We start from the raw sequence: 19,495 nt of genomic DNA, 5'->3' as shown, positions 1-19,495 counted from the left end.
CTTTCGTTGGAGATGCAATAAAGGGAAACTACGGGCTCCGTAGCAATAAATACAAAAAGAAAGTGGCGATCGCCGTTAGACTAGGTCAGAATATTCAACCACAACGGGAAGAATCCAGGATAGAAAAGGGTCGCCAGAGCCCAAGCCCACTTCAGCCACCTCCGACAAGCCACATTTGTCAGCCACTTCCCCAGTCGACAACTAAATATTATTTAGGACTAGTGGACTTCTGGAAGACTTTTGCCAAGATTTTCACACGAAAACAGACTAGTGGGCAGGCTGCCATTGATGACTCAGCAGTATATGAAGCTTGGATGCTGGCTTTGCGACAAAACATCTTCCTGGCCCAGCGACGACGGTGAAGAAGACAGCCGGATTTGTTGTCATTCACCGTCATTTCTGCTGGTGAACCAATGCCTGATTTGGCACAATACCGCTGACACACCCGTCCTCATTTTCGTCTTTATTCCTCATCCCGATATATATATCTCGCGCGAATCTACGGGCCCCTCCATTCATTTTCACACCCCTCCTCAAGCTCGACTCCTCCTACTAAAGCTCTCTACCATCTACGCTTGGACATTTATTCGAGTTTCCTACATTCCATTCACAGTCTCCATCCATTATAGATTCATTTTAACATCATTCGCATTTTTCCCATCTGAAAATGGCGACAGAAACCCCCGCGGGAGGGCCGCTCGAAGCCCGCATATCTCGTGCAGAACCCAAGACAGATGCTTCTGCTGCATCTGAGCCTGCTACTGGTAATTTCCCCTATGTGCCCGACTTGGATAACCCTGTCGCAGCATTCCATCTAGTTTTTTGTTTTGTGTCATCATTGACTTTGTGACTTAGGAGACACCACAGAGACCCCCGCTGCTTCAAAACCTCCAGCTGCGGATGGCCAAACGGATGGAGCCTCTGAAGGTTTCGGAGGATCCCAACTACAGGAACCGGATTACTCGGTCAATGTCAAACTGAGCGACTTGCAAGCGGACCCAAATAATCCGTTATACTCAATTAAAAGTTTTGAGGAGCTTGGGCTGTAAGCCATTTTGATTTCACAACCCCATTCCCATCCCACACTCTGTTACCGGAGCTCATTGTAACCGCAAATACAGACATCCATCCATCCTCCAAGGTCTACATTCCATGAGCTTTCGTCGTCCCTCTAAGATCCAGGAAAAAGCCCTGCCGCTTCTCCTAAATAATCCCCCGACGAACATGATTGGCCAATCACAGTCCGGTACTGGGAAAACCGCTGCTTTCGTCCTGAACATCTTGTCTCGTCTTGATCTGTCTCCCCAGATGGAGCTTGCACCGCAGGCATTGGTACTTGCGCCCAGTCGTGAGTTGGCTCGCCAGATAGTGGGTGTCATCCAAGTTATGGGATCGTACGTCGACAAGTTGAAAGTTGCTACCGCCGTGCCTATGGAATCGAATCGCAATCAAAAAGTTGAAGCCCCCGTTGTTGTAGGCACCCCGGGAACTGTGATGGATCTCATCCGGAAACGGTTATTCAATCCGCAACATTTGAAAGTTATTGTGCTCGACGAGGCAGACAATATGCTTGACCAACAGGGCCTAGGGGATCAATGTATCCGCGTTAAAGGGTGAGTTTCCGCACCACCCATTTATATTTTACGCATTTCCCTTCTGAATAATGTCGATACAGGCTGCTCCCAAAAAATATTCAAGTTGTGCTCTTTTCAGCCACATTCCCCGATCACGTCGTTCGTTATGCCAACAAGTTTGCACCGAATGCAAATCAGATTACTCTTAAACATGAAGAGTTGACAGTTGAAGGCATCAAGCAACTCTACCTTGACTGTGACTCTGATGAGCACAAATTCGATATTCTGGTGAAGTTCTACGGCCTACTTACCATCGGATCATCAATTATTTTTGTAAAGGTAACATTTTCCCATATAACATACGATCCTCGACGATGCACTAACATCGATCTATAGACACGTGCTTCAGCAGCTGAAATTGAAAGGAGAATGGTGGCTGAAGGCCACACCGTCGTGTCCCTCACTGGTGGCGTTGAGGGCCAAAAACGTGACGAAATCATTGACAAATTCCGCCAAGGCGACGCGAAAGTGCTTATTACGACCAACGTGCTAGCTCGAGGAATCGATGTACAGACCGTATCAATGGTCATCAACTATGTACGCTGCCGGAGAGCTCTCTATTTTTTCTCCTCCTCAGCCGGATTTACAGCTAACCTTGCCTTAATAATTAAACAGGATATCCCTGAACTCCATGCTCCGAAAGCTACTAAGCGTATTGCTGACGCCCAGACTTATCTTCACCGCATTGGTCGTACTGGCCGCTTCGGCCGCGTCGGCGTGGCGGTGTCCTTCGTTGCCAGTAAGGAAGAATGGCAGATGCTTCAGGATATTAAGACGTATTTCAACACTGAAATCCAGCGTGTGAACACTCAGGATTGGGATGAGGTTGAAGAAGTGGTAAAGACCATTATCCGAAGCTCGAGAGCTGGGTCAAATTTTCAACGCTCTTAAGCCTCAACGTTATTCAACAAAGCAAAAGTGATTTAAAGAGATATGCCGCAACTGTTTGTCGGTTTCCTTTCTCCGTGCTCTTTCGCGTCGACTAGAATCCCCATCCATGACGGTGATCAGTGTCTTAAGTCCAACTCTTGAAAATTACTGCTTGAAACTTGTCATGCGCAAATGTTTTCACGACAGGAAGGAAGAGTCCGTAGCATGAGCGGCTGTTTGCCCTACGCATAAATTCATCCCACTAAATTTCTCTCTCCTTGTTTATTTTTGAGAGTCCTTTTGGTACTTCTCCCCCCTCTCCCAACCCCTTCTCTTGATGGTCTCCTCGTAAATCCCCCAACACAACAGTTCCAATACTATATATGCAATGAACGTCTCATAAGCACTCTTGTTATATACCACTTCCCCAACAAAGCGGGGGTTTTTTTTTTTTTTTGCCTGAATGTTAAGCAGATATTTCATCGGCTGATTCTCAATTCTTTTAAACATCTGCACCATCAAAAACCAAGCAGAAATTTAAAAGGGCAAATGGGAGGAAATAATATATGTCTTATCAAGAATATGACAAATAAATGTTTCCTCACGGGTCGGATCATCATATTCGTATATACCTCCGAGTGCACCTGTCGCTCAATTGATTCTCTGACTGTTATCGAACACCATTGCGTGGCTGGGTAGAAGTTGGTTATATGCCACATAAGCTTGCGCGAAATGTATATATAACGAGATAGCCGTGTAAATGCAGATTTCACTAAGTATTGGTAGATTGCCTTTTGAATGTTGTATTTCGCTTGATGTGGCAATGCTACTTGTGGGTGTAATAGAATTATATAAATATATCATGTATATGTTGTATTAAAGAATTTTAGCAAGAAATCGAATTAAATCACATTATGGGCAAGCGTATATATACTCCATAAATATCAACGTAAAAATAAACAGAAGAAGGGAATATGCATGACGTGGGAAACGGGGAGGGTGCAAAATGGATGTACAGTACATGTACAACCAAAGTAAGTATGTTGTCATCGCAGCAAGATATACCTTCCATTTCCCAACATCAGTAAATAAGAACGGGGCCAGCACAAGAACACATAATCTTAACCATCCCCCCACCCGCCCGACACACTGCGCTTACGGGTATTTTATCCACGCAGGATATAAGAAGGTTGCTTGCATGACTCATGATATAATGGGAAACAAGCATTCCAACCAACACTCATACTCTTTATTCATTTAATCCACAACTTTCTGACCATATATAAAATGCACCTTCGTATAGATATGGATGCTACGATCTTTCAGATCCCTTCGGACGGCCGCTAGCAGGATTTCAACTTCTGATGGCTTCCACCCCAATATGCGAATTAGAGGGGCGGACGAGTATGCGCCGAGCGCCTGGAACATTTGTAGCTGATGGTATCGACCAAGCTCCTTGAGCTTCTCGTTTTTGGGCCAGGGACTGAAAGGTAACTGTGGTTTCGTTAATCACACACACCAAAACAAGGTGCAAAAGCAGGTGAGGTATTAAACCATAAAAATTTCACTTACGATACGATGCTCCGCCTTAACATTCTTGAACCCGACTTTCTTCATCCGATCGGCCCATGTAGACACTTGAGTCATAGGCTTTCCAAATTTTTCCGATGCTTCAATCACCAGCTCTCGCCAACGACGAAACTCCTTCGCTTTCACGATGGTCTCATCGCCGAAAAAGTCCAGCTCGATTGACTGAATTTCCATCCAGCCTTGTGGATTGAGATGTTTGTAAGCCTGCTGGAATAGCTTGTCATAGTCCTTGACCATACCTTCCATCTCACGAGCATGGATGAAGTCGAACGGTTGCGCATACGACCAAGTAGATTCGAAATCGTCTACTTCGAACTTGCAGTTTGGCGGGACCCTAACGTTGTCACCGTCCAGTTAGGGAATTCAAGAACCAATCGGGAGTGGAGAAAACTCAAGAGTATCCTAATGGGAGGGTATATATACCATGATGGTTGGATAGGACTCAAGTCATTCCCTGGATTTCACCCCGAATTAGAAAGCAGAATACGCTTCACACTCCCTGGATCTTGGATACTAACCGACAACTTCTGTGCCTGGGTGATCACTGCGGTTATTCTTCAGTCAGCTAAATACAACAATCGAATTGTCTAAAATAAGCTGTATGCTGGGGCAAACATACTCTGCAAAATCGATTGCCCATATACCTACGTGCATCCTCGCCTCCGTCAGCTATCATTCAAAACATGGAATAGAGGTAACGGAACGAAACGGCGTTTGTTGGATAGGAATTGATGAAAGGGAAAAGAGCACCTGTGCCAGTCCCTAAGTCAAGAACCCGCCGCACACTTTCAGGTACTGGGGCTAGGTAAAGGGCGCCGTCCAAAAGCGTTCGGTATATGTGGTGGTTCAAATCCATGCGGTCTTGTTCTTGCTCATCATTTGGCTACAGAAAGGAGCTTGTCATTAACTAGATGAAAGGTTTACGATATTGGCCGAAAGATCTTCAACTAGAACATATTTACCAGAATATATTCTCCTTCTTTAAACGCATGGTATCTTCTCCCATTCTAAAGCGTCAGGTCGAAGGGTCGTGAGGTTAGTAAACATTCTGTTCAGATGTTTAGAATAATTGGCAAAGGCTGATTACAAAGAACCGGTTTGAACAATGATATAACAATGTCGTTGACATCGGGCAAAGACTTCTGCAAACTCGGAGGTGTTCTGGAGAATTCATGCCTCAAGGTTTTCTAGAGGGCACCAACCTCATATCTAATATATTGGTTTAGTATAGTAGTATGAAGGGTTATTATAATATATAGACCACGTACTTGTAGTTCATAATACTGGACGTAACTGACGCGGTGTAGCTGGCATCGCCAAGTCTTTTAAGAGGTAAAGTTAGCACTCCGTACAACCTCCAACATGATCGTAGTTTCATGACACTCACGAGCCTTCATAGGCAGAGTCAGAATCTGATACAGTTTCCTAAAGAGAGACCGGAAAACAACAAATTTAGTGAGGTTTTATTTATTTATTTACTTTTGGTGATGATTGGGGGAGCATTTACCTCCGCTTCAATCATCCGCGTATCGATAATTGGGTGATTGGCTGCCATAGTGAGTTGAAAAACACCTTGTGGATTAAGGACTAGATATGACCTGTCACAAAGGTAATTATGGCTTTTATAGGTGATTCTTTTGTCGCAGAAAGGGCAATTTGACAAAAAGTCACAAACGAAAAAACTGGGTAGCGGCTTAGGCTGTGGCATTTATACTTCGTTCCAGAATTTGATCCTGGTGCCCTGTTTGTTCAACGGCACTCCGTTTTATTGCTTTTTCCTTTCCTTTCTTTTTTTTTTTTTGCCTGTTTGAGTGGCTTATCGCCCCATGTTCTCGTGGGTGTGAGGATTTAATACGCAGTGATGTCCCATTCGTAATTTGCTGACTTGATGGTCGCGGTTATTCGGGCCTGGTTTCCTCATGCTGGAAATCAGCCTGTTGCAGAAGAATTGGCGCGGCATGCATGATGCAGCCGGCGAAGACAGGCTCAGGGAAGCGAAGGATGGATGGACACCAGGAAGCGGGGTACTTGCGTTTTGTTCCCTTCTGATCGCCTGGAAACTGCTTCCAAAAATCGTCTCTCAGGAGAGTAGTTAGTGTAAGCAAAGATATAAAGCAGTTCCACCCCGCAGAGCACCATATAGATTAGTGACCATCGGAGCTAGAACTATCACGAAATCATTATTAACTACCATTGTGACCTGGTGGTTAGAGTGTCTTAGGAAAAGGCCGCTTGGGCTGAAGCGAGCTGTCACAATCCCGCAGACCGTTGCACCGGGAGCTAGGGGTCTGGGTTTGGCCATGAAGTTGCACTGCGCAGAATGATCAACCTATCGGATCCAATGCTTCCAGACAGATCACGATGTTGCGTCTCTTCCACATTCTACTGTCTGATCTGGGCAGCGTGTTTGTTGGAGCTCAGACGTCCAAAGAAGCGTCGTTCTTCCGCGCCACGCGAGTTCCGGGTAATTTCAAGTTTCAACGTCGAGCCCTAAAACCCCAAATTTAAGCCGCAGCCACCAGACAGCGGCTCAAAAACAAGTCTCCCGATGCCATTGGGCCCAGGAACGCACGAATGGTGTTCATCAACTTCTCACCATCTTCTTTCAACCCACAGCTCGCTCCTCATCCTGTGTCTCAGTCAAGTGTATTGTGTGCTTCCCATTAGTAAACGGCAAAATGTATTCGACCTTTGCTGTTCAGCGACAATGGTTACAGTATCCACAGACGAAAGCTCGAGATTCTGCGATCATATGTGTCCATCCATGTGCATGACAACCGCGGTCTCCGCGCGAAATCAATCCGGCTGCATCCTATATCTGGCTGTTTCGAGAGTTGTGCTCCTTGGTTCTGGCCACAGTGGCCAATAGGAACAGCTCCCTGTTTGTTTTATTGATATCACAATATTCCCCCTCCAAGCACTATTTTATTCAAAATAGTTACATTGATTTCGGTCAAAAGATGGAGCAGGAACGGCTTCCTGGCTACCTCTTCGTCATTTCTAACTTTCTGTCCACAAAATACAAAGGAATCAATCATTCTAATCGTTTATTTTTGCTGTGTTTGGAGAATTCCTTTCTAATGACTGGGCGCGGCCTTGCCATTGCTTCTTTGAATGAAAAGGTTGAACAAAAGAGCCATAAGCAATTGCGTGTTCCAGCAAAAAAGGAACTAAAGAATAAAGCCCATCTTTGTCTGCGATAGTTACCAATTTTGCTTTGGTTTAACTTGAGCTCCTAGCATCCGGCTCCACGAGATGGAGCATCGGTCGAAGCAAAAGAATAGCAGTTCCTCCATGCCGGCTAAGGAGCAAACTTGGGTTTCCAAATGTTCTGGTGATGACAAAAAGGGGGATATCACTGACGTTGAATCCAGGTTTACTCGGAAGACTGACACGAGCAGCAAGGCATCTTTTTTTCCGACGGGTCTGCATCTACAACGAAAGGAAAGAAAGAATCTACAAACCTTATCTTGCGGCAGCAGTCATCATCTAGTTCTCCCATGTTATTGAGGGTGTCGAAGTCCATATACCTTGTGCGAAACCATTGTGGAGATATCGTTCTGGATGCATGAGAGGAAGCTGCTGACGCCACTGAGAGCGTAGAGATGCTACTAACTGACCAGTCCTAACCCACTTCTTGTTCGCTGTCACTTTCATCTAGGAAATTAGCCTCTTTTAGAAGTTCCAACCATCCCGTCCCGCCATTGACGAATCGGCAATCATTCATTTAGTCTAAGTGAAACGGTTACTTTCATTAGCAAGTGCCGCCCGGCAAGAATGGATTTGACGTGTGATTCTATTTTCAGCCACGTGTTCAACGGCACGGATCTGCAGGTGAACAAGTCTGTGTTGAGACTGGCAATATGGATGGAACGGATTTATTTATTAGAGGTTGGCATTAGGGCCGAGATGTGAGGATGAACACCGAGCTGGTTGTTGGGACCGATGGAAGGGAAATAAGGTGGAGCCACGAGCTGGGTGGTGAGATAGTCATGGTGTGAGGAAAATAGAGGGAGGCATTATGTTGGAGCAGTAATCGAGTGTTTTTTATTCCATATAGACAAAGCTATTTTTGCTTTCCAGGCTGAGTGTTATCAGCAATCAATTATACGGTTTGTCGATGCCAATTCGCAAGTTTCAAATCTACCCTTCTCCTCTTTGGGTGGAATCATCTTTGATTTGTTCTCTGTCGTGAATACATGGCCCGCTTATTTAGCTTCGTATTTTCCATCAAGCCTATGTAGAATTCATTCTACAAAAATTTGGATCAAGAGTCAGATTTGCTTGGAAGAGTCAGTCCTGTAGCGACGTTTACACAGTAGCCGCCTTTAAGAACTTGCGTGAATATGAGGCTTTTAAGGATGCATATAACATACATCATTACTTTTAAGTGTGAACGAGTCACTAGCGGACATTTGAGAGTCCAATCTGCTTAGAGTGTATCAAGCGGAATGAGCATTTGACAACCAGAAGAAAGAGAAAATGACATTGATATTCGAAGGCAACAAGAAATAAAACAGAAAATCCGGGGAGGAACAAAAAAATGTATATGTAAAATACAAATCTTTCTCAGGGTTGAAATTCTGTCGAATCAGGAACTACCGAAAAATAAAAATGGACGACGAGGACTCGATGAACCCGATGTGATTTGAACACATAACCTTCTGATCTGGAGTCAGACGCGCTACCGTTGCGCCACAGGTCCTTATTTATTGAAGCTAAGATGAATTTAAATAGCTTTTGAATAAACGGATATTTCTTGGCGACCCACATCACGTGGTAAATGAATGCCCTAAGGAAAATAATTACTCGTAAATCACTCTAATCAGCCTAGTGGAGATTTCAGAAGTCGGGCCAGAAGTTACGAGGATTGTAGTACACATGTTGAACGCCGTTGAATACGTTGACTCTAGCAAAATGATACAAGAGACGTATGGCACGGAGGAGGAGTTAGGATCCATTAGGAACAAGACCAATGTGAGGAGTATAACATCGAATAGGATTCAAGAAGTAAGCCAGAAGAAAATTAAAATTTAAATCTAAAATAAAAATAGCGAAAGAAAATATAGAAAACAGGTAAAGCGGCTGATGGTTAGCTTGGGTGGTGGGAGAGTGAAGCGAAATTGAAAGGTAGTTAGTTACATAAATTGGGCCCCAAAAAAGGGAAAAAGTACAATCCAGCATTATATCCCAAAGGGCTGGTGAGATACCATATGCCCTATAAAAATAATTTCCCAGCTAAACTCCAAAATTAGGCCTTTGAAAGAATGAGTCTCTGATGGAGGGAACTTAGAACACCAAAAATAAAATAAGACAACATAAATCCAAGAACACCAAGCTTCGGAAAAAAAAAAAAGAACAGAGGTAATTGCATATGCTGTGTGTCGAGACCTAGTATATATACAAAAATATAGCTAGATGTAGAATTGGGACTTTGACCACTAGACTAAAAGGAGAATTCCTCCATTAGCAAGGCATTAAGTTCACAATTTCATGCCTTGGAATCTAATACTAGGCTGATGTGGGTCCAGGACAATCGGGGTTGTGCCGGTCTGGGGGACATCATTATATCATCATCAACCTCGTAGTTCTCCGCTCAGGGTATCGTCGACTATTATTCGTATTATTGTACATGCCTTGAGCAGGCACATTGAGACCTGGATGCGGTGGTTTGTGTGGTGGATATCGCATTCCAGGACCTCCTGGTCCATACCTTGGGCCGGGACCGGGCCCAGGCCTTGGACCATATCCGTATCCCCGTGGAGGGTACAGTGGCCGTCTAGCGCTTGGTCCACCTTGTTGAGATGGCATTATCACCGAGGGTAGTTGGGGTGGATACATTGCTGCTGCCGCATGTCGGCCGTCACGCTCGCAGTATGCAAGGCCATTCCATTCGAAATAGTCACCGCGCAGCACCATTTGACACGTTTGACATCTGAAGCAACCTGGGTGGTACTTTTTCTTAGCTCCCGCTGTAGAATGTTCGTTTACCTCTTCAGTTTCGAGGTACTGTCCCTCAATACCCATATTGCAGGAGCCACAAAGTGAGCCATTTAGTTCGTGATAGTGCTGAGAGCAATAAGGGAGGTTATCCAAAACGTAAAAATCAGCTGTTTGAAATGGGGAACGGCATGTGTGGCAGACAAAGCACGCTTTGTGCCACCGACCTGTTAATCGGCCGTCCGCTGATGATATTGATTTTCCAACAATAATTTGCTGGCAACCCCGACACCGGGCCTTCCGCCCTACTGGAGTGCGTGTGGCAGTGCGTGCAGGGGGTGATACTGCACGTTTATCAACCGGAGGTTGCGTGGGAAACACAGGTAAGGGCTGTGACAGGTCAGTCTTCTGCCCCGCTGATGAAAGGTACCCATTCTGGAAAGATGGATCAGTTGGAGAATCCATCCCGTGCACAGCCAGATCTCCTTGTCTCCTGGGCTCAACGTCAATTGAAAGATTATTCCAAGCCATATTATCAGATGCAGACTTTGAGTGCGCCGCACTCGACACTTCAGAGGGTCCAGTAGAGTGGGAACTCCCGCTTGCCATATCTGACGGTGTCGTTCCAATCGACGAGGATATTGATGGATGGGTGCTATGGTTTAGCCCGAGATCTCGCGCAAAATTCGAGACGGAAAAATCCTCATTAATTCGATATTCGCGGATCGGAGATTTTGGATGCTCCTTTTCTGGTACATTGTGCTTTTCGTCCTTGTCTGGAACAGGAGGTTTGAAGCTTCTTGACGAGCTGGTTGTCGCGTTGGAAGGATCTCTGAAGTGGGAACTGTTAGGATTCCGGGAAATCTTCGGTTGTGACGGCAGGCCGAAATCAAAGCTCCCAAGAACGCGGGCCTTTTGTTGCTCTTTAGGGAGTCTCTCTCCCGCAAGGCGATCTGATTCGAAGTCCTCATTACTTTCAAAACGATACGAGGAAGGAATCGCGTCGTATGGTCCTGGTGTGAAGCTCTTGATGGGGCCAGCAGGCAAGGGTGGTACTTCGTCCAACACATTGCGCCCAGATGTGGATAACTTCCTTGGCGAATAATGGTTAAGGTTCTCATCCCCATACCGCGAGCTAGCTGCGGATATCAGAAGCATGCTCTTGCTATCTATCGACATCTCCCTTCTGTGCTTCTGCTTCGATTTTGGTCGTCTCCGTTCTTCGTAGGGTACCGGTTCTTGCGGAATCGAAGAGCGGCTATTATCGCTATCGCTCCCAGCGTCGCCTCCACTCCGGACTGGACTTGTTTCGAATGACTTCGTTGTGAAAGGGCTATATGTGTCTTCTACCGGGGTCCTAGGTTTTGATCTCACGGTAGAACCTGCCACGGTATGTGATCTTACAAAAGGTGTGAATGAACCATCTTCATTAACTGGGTCTGGTGTCGGTGGCAGTGGACTTGTTTGACTTCGTTTAAGAGGAGACGGTGAGAGAGATGGACTGTCATCAGTGTCGGCAGGGGTGAGAACACCAAGGTGTAGAAAAGGACGATCTGATGAAAGGTGAGCATTCACGTAAAGTGATTATTGGATAATTTATTGCATGGCAAAACACATACTGGCTGCAAACGGATCAATTTTTGGTGGCGGTGGCCCATATCTTCCCGACTTGCCAGGTGGATTTGGAGGACTGTCGAACGGGTTGCGATAGTTATAGTGGTCTGGAGGAGGAGTAACTATACAATCGTTTAGCACCGAATTTGCAGGGCTGTTCTGAGGGGCGTTTTTCTGAGCAAAGGTTGTCAAACTACTTACATCGCTGCGAAGACCCGTTGCAGATATGTTCTCCCATTTCAGAGATTCCCACACTCGCATTGCAATTGGAACATTTGATCACGGGCAATAGCCCGCCTGTAGGCAGGTCCGCCTCCATTTTAAAGGATATCTGGATAACTCATATGCAGCAGGAGACTGAGGAATCCCGGTTACACCTTTCCTGGTTCACGCTTTGATCTCCTTTGCTTTTTGCTCCCTTTGTTATACGGGTCGGTAAGAATAGTGATGTTGTTCCTGGGCAAAATTGACAGCCAATTCCTGTGTCCAGGATATGTTTGCGGGGATTTAATTAGTAGGAGGTATTCCAGACAACAATTGCCGGAGAATCCAAAGTGCGAGTTAAGGGGATCTGATTTCGGGGTGTGTTTAGGATGAGGAGATCGGTGATAGATGCGATAATAGCAGAGTATATAGTTTAACAGAAACAACAATGACAATAGGTAAAGATGTGTATTATATATTAAAACGAGGATATTGAATTGAGTCAGTGATTAGTCTCTGTATGAGCAAAATGGATGTAGTTCAACGAAGATAGAGCAGGAGAGGATGATTGAGATTGAGATTGAGATTGAGAATGAGGAATGAGGGAAGAATGACCGCAGATGTGTGACGGTTGTCACTGACTCCCTGCGTATCGAGAATACCACAATACCATCTCCCATTTGCGATTCCCCAGTTAAGGACCTCCGCAAGGCTTCAGGCTGGAGCATCCTCCAGCCAGATCCCCCGGCTAGGTCTTACCTCCACAACGGTAATTTTGCATGTTGTTTGTTCTCGCAACTGTCTCTTGCTCCTGAAACGGCAACAAACCCCTTGTGGTGCCTGACCCACTCGGCGACCATCGACTTCCACTAGGACATATCGGTGATAGTTCCAGTTCCAGCTTGCGTTTAGTTACCTTTCAAAGGGAACGGTTCCACCAGGGGCAACTGTCATGCATAAATAGGGAAATGTTTGGCTGCGAGAAATATTGGTGGGAGGAGTCCGCCAGAGCGCAGTTTCCGCCGTGTGCCCCCACCAGAACCACCTCTCCCCCGTCTCAAGGGCAGATAGTTCTTGCACGGTATCTCTCTGGGTCTGCCTGCGTTGGAGCGAGAGTTACATCGGTTCTCCCCTACGGCAGTCCCTTGGAAGCCCCCTGCCCGAAAGCGCCCATGGATCGTCGATATCAGCATCATCCCTGGCCTGAATATGTGAGCCCTTGAGCCCCGCTGCCATAGCTCCCAAGAAAAGCCTACTACGTATCATTCTTACTCAAATTTAAATACTAACCCCTTTTTTTCTTTCCCTTTGTCTACATGTTTCCTTTCAGATGTCCATCAGCCCCAAAACCAGACACCAAATCACGGCCAGACCACCATTATTCAACATTTGATACGCACGATGACCCAAATCGCCAAAATGAAACAAGCAGCTATCTCAGCCAATCAAGTCGTTGCTATCGGCAAAAACTAGCTTCCCAAGCCCACTCATGCTTTCTTTTTTTCAGTTTGCTTGCGTGCCCTCCTCCCCCATTTTTTTTCGCGAAGTTCCTCCTCCACGAATTAGCTCATCCACTAACCAGGTAAGTTCAGACCAGTCCCCGCCAGACTTGTGCTAAAACCCGACTACTCCAAAAGCAAGGCTTTCATAGGGGCAAAGAGCCAAAAAAGAGAGATAGCATCTTGCAGATCGCAAGCGATCAGTCCCTAGGATAAAGTTCGCTTCGTTGGCTTTTGCGCATCCATCGTCCTTCATGTGAACGGTGGTGGTTCATCACTGGCTAACTCTAATCAGGACGGCTGAGCACGAGCTCGTGACGATGGTGATAGTGCACGCTATGGTGGTCACAGCTTTTGGTGATAGTCAGGAAAGACGAGACAGGAGCACTATACATTTCCATTTCCTTGATATTGGAACTACGAGCAGGAATAAATAAATAGTAGATAATAAAGTAGATAATAAATATACATGCCATGCACGGCTTGAAACTTGCTTTTATGCATGTTACCGGATTGCCAAATCTTTGGAGCGCAACGCGCGGAAGCTCTCCACTCCTGCCAAGATCGGAGGTTTAAAGGGGGTATATTTACGAAAAAGGAAAGGAAGAAAAAGAAAAGAAAAAACGGGCAAAACATGTAAAAAAGAAAAGAAAAGAAAAGAAAAGAAAAAGAAAGAGAAAACACCACGTTCCTTGGGATGGCGATGACGGTTCAAACGGTTCCTCTTACGCGAGCTCCTAAAGCCAGAGCAAACCTGTGCTGGAGGTGGTGCCTTGGTACTGTAGACGTGAGAGGTGAAACTTGGATATGTTCGAAATGTGTTTTCACTTTTTCACGGGTATCCTGACTTTTCGAAGTCAGGGGAGAACTCTAATACGTTTTCTACGTTCATACCTGCCAAGTTCATGAGATAGATCCTTTTTCTTCATTAAATTTCCCTGCTTTTCTTGGATCATCAGGATACGGTGCATAATATATGACATCAAGAATAGCAACATCAGGACTACTATTATGATATTGCCCATTCAGACGTGCTTGTTCCATCTGATGCAAACCTGAAGCACGACATGCCTGAGCCACATGTTGAAGGTCCAGTTCCATGATCCATCTCAGATTTCAAGATCCCACCCAAATGTCCGTGACAACCAAGCTATGTTAGAGTTAGCGCAACACCATCCCTCGATCCAAACTCAATTTGCGGTGACAAGATCTGAGCCTTTCTCCCGCACCTTCTCCCTTTCCCGAACCTCGTCCAAGTCGATGAATGCCACGGGACATAAAATACCACCGCGTAATGGAGTGGGAGTACGGCCTCGCCGATCATTTACTTACTTTAATCATTCTCAACGCCCCCTTTGCTTCCCGCTTTTTACCGCATAATGCAAAAGTATCCATCCCTGTTTCCCGTCCTGAGTAGGAAGAACCCCCATTGATTCATCCGCAGTTACCTGACAGAGGATGTATCAGCATCGTTTGCCCCGCACTGAGACTTTCTAGACAGGAGTAACAGGGATATAAGCGATACCATCACTGTGACGTGAACTTTGTTGAAGAATGGTGGTCCAGGGGAAATCTTAATCTTGTTCCTGAGCTAACTAGAGGAAAGAGCTCTGTGGTTGGCCGAGAGGGAAAAAATATACGAAATCATTATCGGCTCACCTGACCATTTATTTTGGTAGTGACAGCCAAGAGCAGACATGTATTATATAATTGGCCATCCAATTGCCATTGTTTCTGGGATCTTTTGAGATGGTAGGAGTAGAGAGCGCTTATGCTTGGTGCCCCTGCTCTCAGAGTATGGACTCCGTATACAGCATTGGATATGAAGGATCAAAAATAAGCACTCGTTGAATAAACGGTAGTTTGATTGTAACTAGCTTGATGAAGCGTAAGGACCAAGATACAGGCTAGGCAAACCCTTTCCTTCACTGCAATCAATGAGATATTCTACATATAGAAACCGCTAATCTCACCATCTGGGGCATCTAGAATTAGCAAGAAATTTCATTGCTGGCTGGCCGATATATTCAACCCTGCGCTTTCTCCCATAAAGCCCGACCCGCATTTTACAAATCACATAGGTCAGCTGCCCTGCTGTTATAAGCGAAGAATAAGCAATCTCTACTGCGTAGAAATATATGATTTCGGCCCTTCGATGTTCTCAAAAGCAGGGGGGGGGATGATGTTATTATCCATGGATGTTTGGCACCCAGTGCTGATGTTGGCGGAAATTTCCTTGACGAATGACCATGTTTCTTCTTGACATTTTCTTCGACAACTTCACAAACACGCTCCGGGTTTGAAATTTGACTGGTGCATTTGACTGCTTTTTGTGTCAAACTAACCTTGAATGGTATTTATAAAATCAATGTTTAACCGTCTGTCATACAAAGGTTATTATTCTTTTTGACTCTACAGCCTTACGGGCATAGGGTGTGCCCCCTCACCGTTCTTTTTTAATTTGCCATGCCAAGAATAAACGCCTTGGATCTGATAGAAAAAAGCCTGGTCGCCAGGGGTCATGTAAGAGAGGCCTGAGTTTGATGAGTGGCTATCCCCAGCTGGATGCAAATGCACAATGGGCATGACATGACATGCCCCACCTCTGCTGAGTCCGTTGGTTGTGGCCCTACTTATCTCAGATGATCTTTTCTTCAGTGCATCCCTGCCGATAATTTATGCCAGTTGATACAGACAAGCCCAAAGTTATCAATGAAGATGAGACCGAATGCCACTTCACCCACCAACCCGTGGATCCCACATCCCCTCTACGTCTATAGGACGGGAAGGAAATACACGTCACGGAAAGGGCCTTTGAGAGTAGCAGAGAATAACAGGAAACTCTTCCGTTGGTTTCTGTGAGGCGGGACTGCTGTGAGCAAAATGTCAGCTCCAAATTATGGACATGTTGAACACAGTATCCCCCAATGGGCAGTTCAGGGACAAACATAGAAATACTCGGTATAAACTAGCACTGATGCAATAAAAACTGAAACACGCTGCATTCACCTCAGTTGGGTCGCCAGCCCCCAGGATCCAGACCCGGCGCTCATTTGCATCTATCTCACCGCCCTGACGTCCGAAAAGTGCGAGGGACTGATAATCACTTTCCATATCTTATATCGAAGGAGGGAAATCTCTTCGGCAGCGTGCCGACCAACGTACAGCCCGTAGTGCTATCTGGGGTTGCGATATAGCAGAAGTCTTGTTAAGAAGCGATCAGGGTACGAAAATTGACGAATAAATGTGGCCACCACATTCTGTTGTCATATCATTTGGATCTCCACCGGCCGTGCAAATAGCAAGTCTTCGCAAAGAATGGACCGGTGACTTTTCTCTTATCAACTTGGTTTCCAATTGTTCCTCGCCCATTGCCAGAGGCGGGGATGTCGTCGTCTTGAAACAGATATATCAGCTTTTGACAGTGACACAGTGTGAGACGGGTCCCTTTCAACTTCAGAATTGACACCAGCAATTGCAAACGTGTCTTGGCCTTGACAACGAAGGACAACCAGTCATGCTTGCATTATCAGGCCATTCTTAGTGAAGGAAGAATTTGGAGTGTTGCCTCTTTATAAATGCAATCTCACCATTGCTATGGCAAATATAGTTTGGCAGCGGAACGAGCTTAATGACGCTTCTCTTTCACGTCCACAAGTTGGAATAATTTAAGAGCTGCCTCTGTATTGGCAGGTATGAATATGTTGATGATATTCATTTTATTTGGAGAAGTTCATATGCTGTTGGTTGGCCCTCGTGAGATAGCAAGTCCTAAACATCTGGCAGCTTTGAACAGTGGAAAAACTTGAGTCTCCGCATCGACATAAATTGAACTGTATTCACCAATTCCACTTCACTAGTGGGTAGTTGTGGGTGGTCAATCCCGTGGCCATCTTTGTCGTCTGGGTCTCTCCTCGATTGCCTTCAGCAAAACGAAACTCTCATCCATCCACATCACTTTAGCCTTGCTTCTGGCCACCAGGATGGGCGGTCCATTTCAATTTTAGAGGCTTTTCATAGAGTTGTTTTTGGATTTGGTAGGCGATCGGCCAGGTCGTACATATCATGTTAGTCCTGGGTGAAGAAGCCGCCAGTGAGAGCTACTGAGCACTTCCAATCATATAAATAATGGGATATTCCCCCTGGGCATCAAAATTGAACCCCACGATACATCCTGAGAAATACCAGCAAGGAAAAATATTACGAGCATGTCCTCGTGCTTTTCCACAACAGAAACGGATGAGTGGGTTGTTACTCTGAAGTTGAGGGTTGGATGTCGTCCCTCTCCATTAGCACAATCGACCGAGGAGGATCCTCCCCAAACTCGCAGCTGAGGTATTATCAACGCGGCTATGAGGTTTACAATGCCGATCTCTCGCACAAACGGAATTTCAGTTTGGCTCTATCCTAATTCCGATCCCCGATGCTCGAACTTTCCTCCCGTCCTACCTTGCAATATGTGCGATTCCAGCAACCTTGCCCACATATCTCCTCCAAAAAGGGGGTGTTAAAACTTAGACCCGATTCCGCAGCGTGTATTTCTCATTCTGGAGCCACAGCCAGCAAGGATTGAATATGGAAGGCATCATTCATTTTTCTTGTTTCCGATTGAGCCCGTCTCTGGTACAATTGCCGGGCCGGAAATATATGCAATATCCCGAGATTTTTCTGTCTTCCTACGGGCCGGTAATGACTGTGCCAGAAACCAGTGGGTTCTCCCCGGCTGATGTCTTTGCCGATACCCGTCGAGCTCAGGGACGTAAAGCCTCCCCTCGCGCCGATAGTCCTCAGAAAGAAAAGGACTTTCGACATGGGGTTCCAAGATGGTTTTTGATAATATTTTTTACCCTGCTTTTGAGAAAACTAAGGCGACGTTTTTGGGAAATGGTATCCGTGTTAACATACACGACTGCTTTCACGATGATACATTTGAATCATTTTCACTTCGTATGCTATGAAAGAAGTAAAAATATCAGAATAGACTTAGGCAATGTTGAAGGGAACAGCATCAGGTACGAAAAGTTTTAGAGGAGCTTTTTCAAATCTCACTTTTACATAAGTATCTATCTTAACTATAATTCTTACACTGGAAATAAATCTTGCTTCTCTCTTCTGTTCTCTATTTAATCTTCTTCATACTTCATTCCCTTCTTGTGATATACGAGTACTGTGCACCTGCAAACCGATAGTCAATGCTCCAACCCCAAGGTAGTGTAAAACAGTACGTGACGGACAATTGTCAGCCATGGACGGAGACCATCGGACCAAGGAGTGTTGAATGAACGAGGTGCGCAAGGCGAGCGGCTTCCTCTCTGTCTCTGTCCTTCATTCCAGTTACCGTTTTGCCCGGGCCAATTTCTTTTCTAGCTCTGCAGAAAATAGATGATGGCGAGGATCTGTACCCGGTTAGGGTGGGGGGTGGGGAGTGAGGCGGGCGTTGCATGAGCGGAGAAGAACATCAGGCATTCACGCAGCTATAAGCTAATTACGTTCTTGTTCATGTAACTATGTACACATGATCTTGGTAAGCTGAATCGACAGTCCATTTCGTAGTGTCATTTTGTTTTTCCTTATGGTTTCCTTGAGAATACTCGTATGTATACGACACGCCCATTGAAAATAGAGAACCTCTTTTCTATTTATGCTGGTTACTGGTCTCAGACTATCTACACAAAAACCCACGCCCGCTTTGAAGAGTTATAAATTTCCACGCTTCTCTCTTGCTAATATTTCCCCATCCAAAGTCGGTATCGGCTGTGAGAACAGAAACTAGGTTTTCGATGGGGCGGGGTCAGCATGGGTGTTTAGTTCCTCCTCATTGAAATATTAGGCAATAGTATTTCGAAGAATGGGGTCTTGACATCAAGAGAAAGTCTATAACAGCCCCGGCCCCTTCGAGAGCCAAAATAAAAACATGAAAAGGTCGCACAAAATAATGAGATAGATAGGAAAGAAACAAGACACACAAACTCAAGATGAAGGCGGATCTTCTCACTTCCCGCATTTCATACTCTCTTCCGAACGGGGCGGGAAAGATAAGCACGGAAAGGCAAGGCTCCGATAGAGGTTACAGAAGCACACAATTACATCTCCATGTGTATGTAACTCTGCTTTCCCTGGCGTCATTGATCTCCACAACGGGAA

The 19,495-nt window shown here is 45.5% G+C and overlaps 5 protein-coding genes and 1 non-coding gene across 6 annotated transcripts; 3 read left to right on the top strand and 3 right to left on the bottom strand.

Moving 5' to 3' along the window:
- Positions 1–365: 365 nt before the first annotated feature.
- HCBG_04390 (ATP-dependent RNA helicase DBP5) lies at positions 366–2,911 on the top strand (the record flags this gene model as incomplete). The annotated part of the gene is made up of 6 exons (XM_045431439.1): positions 366–764; positions 856–1,045; positions 1,122–1,613; positions 1,676–1,913; positions 1,971–2,171; positions 2,250–2,911. 6 exons carry the CDS (start codon positions 668–670, stop codon positions 2,523–2,525), a joined length of 1,494 nt encoding a protein of 497 aa, XP_045287992.1.
- Positions 2,912–3,761: 850 nt separating this feature from the next.
- Positions 3,762–5,649, bottom strand: HCBG_04389 (methyltransferase; the record flags this gene model as incomplete). The annotated part of the gene is made up of 11 exons (XM_045431438.1): positions 3,762–3,998; positions 4,077–4,428; positions 4,518–4,548; positions 4,613–4,638; positions 4,714–4,738; positions 4,845–4,977; positions 5,057–5,101; positions 5,297–5,303; positions 5,363–5,416; positions 5,482–5,506; positions 5,574–5,649. The coding sequence occupies 11 exons, from the start codon at positions 5,647–5,649 to the stop codon at positions 3,762–3,764; spliced, it is 1,011 nt and encodes a 336-aa protein (XP_045287991.1).
- Positions 5,650–8,727: 3,078 nt separating this feature from the next.
- On the bottom strand, positions 8,728–8,799 carry HCBG_11032. The gene has a single exon. It is a non-coding gene; the product is annotated as a tRNA-Trp (tRNA).
- An 860-nt stretch (positions 8,800–9,659) lies between these two features.
- HCBG_04388 (LIM domain-containing protein) lies at positions 9,660–11,967 on the bottom strand (the record flags this gene model as incomplete). The annotated part of the gene is made up of 3 exons (XM_045431437.1): positions 9,660–11,587; positions 11,654–11,770; positions 11,850–11,967. The coding sequence occupies 3 exons, from the start codon at positions 11,965–11,967 to the stop codon at positions 9,660–9,662; spliced, it is 2,163 nt and encodes a 720-aa protein (XP_045287990.1).
- A 495-nt stretch (positions 11,968–12,462) lies between these two features.
- HCBG_04387 (uncharacterized protein) lies at positions 12,463–13,788 on the top strand (the record flags this gene model as incomplete). Its single annotated transcript, XM_045431436.1, has 5 exons — positions 12,463–12,474; positions 12,547–12,621; positions 12,924–13,063; positions 13,183–13,434; positions 13,647–13,788. 5 exons carry the CDS (start codon positions 12,463–12,465, stop codon positions 13,786–13,788), a joined length of 621 nt encoding a protein of 206 aa, XP_045287989.1.
- A 3,927-nt stretch (positions 13,789–17,715) lies between these two features.
- Positions 17,716–18,379, top strand: HCBG_04386 (uncharacterized protein; the record flags this gene model as incomplete). Its single annotated transcript, XM_045431435.1, has 3 exons — positions 17,716–17,855; positions 17,884–18,110; positions 18,333–18,379. The coding sequence occupies 3 exons, from the start codon at positions 17,716–17,718 to the stop codon at positions 18,377–18,379; spliced, it is 414 nt and encodes a 137-aa protein (XP_045287988.1).
- Between the last annotated feature and the right edge of the window lie 1,116 nt (positions 18,380–19,495).

The sequence above is a fragment of the Histoplasma capsulatum genome (assembly GCF_000150115.1).
Source record: "Histoplasma capsulatum G186AR genomic scaffold supercont2.5, whole genome shotgun sequence".
Lineage (NCBI taxonomy): Eukaryota > Fungi > Ascomycota > Eurotiomycetes > Onygenales > Ajellomycetaceae > Histoplasma > Histoplasma capsulatum.
This window is presented reverse-complemented; position numbering and strand designations above follow the sequence as displayed.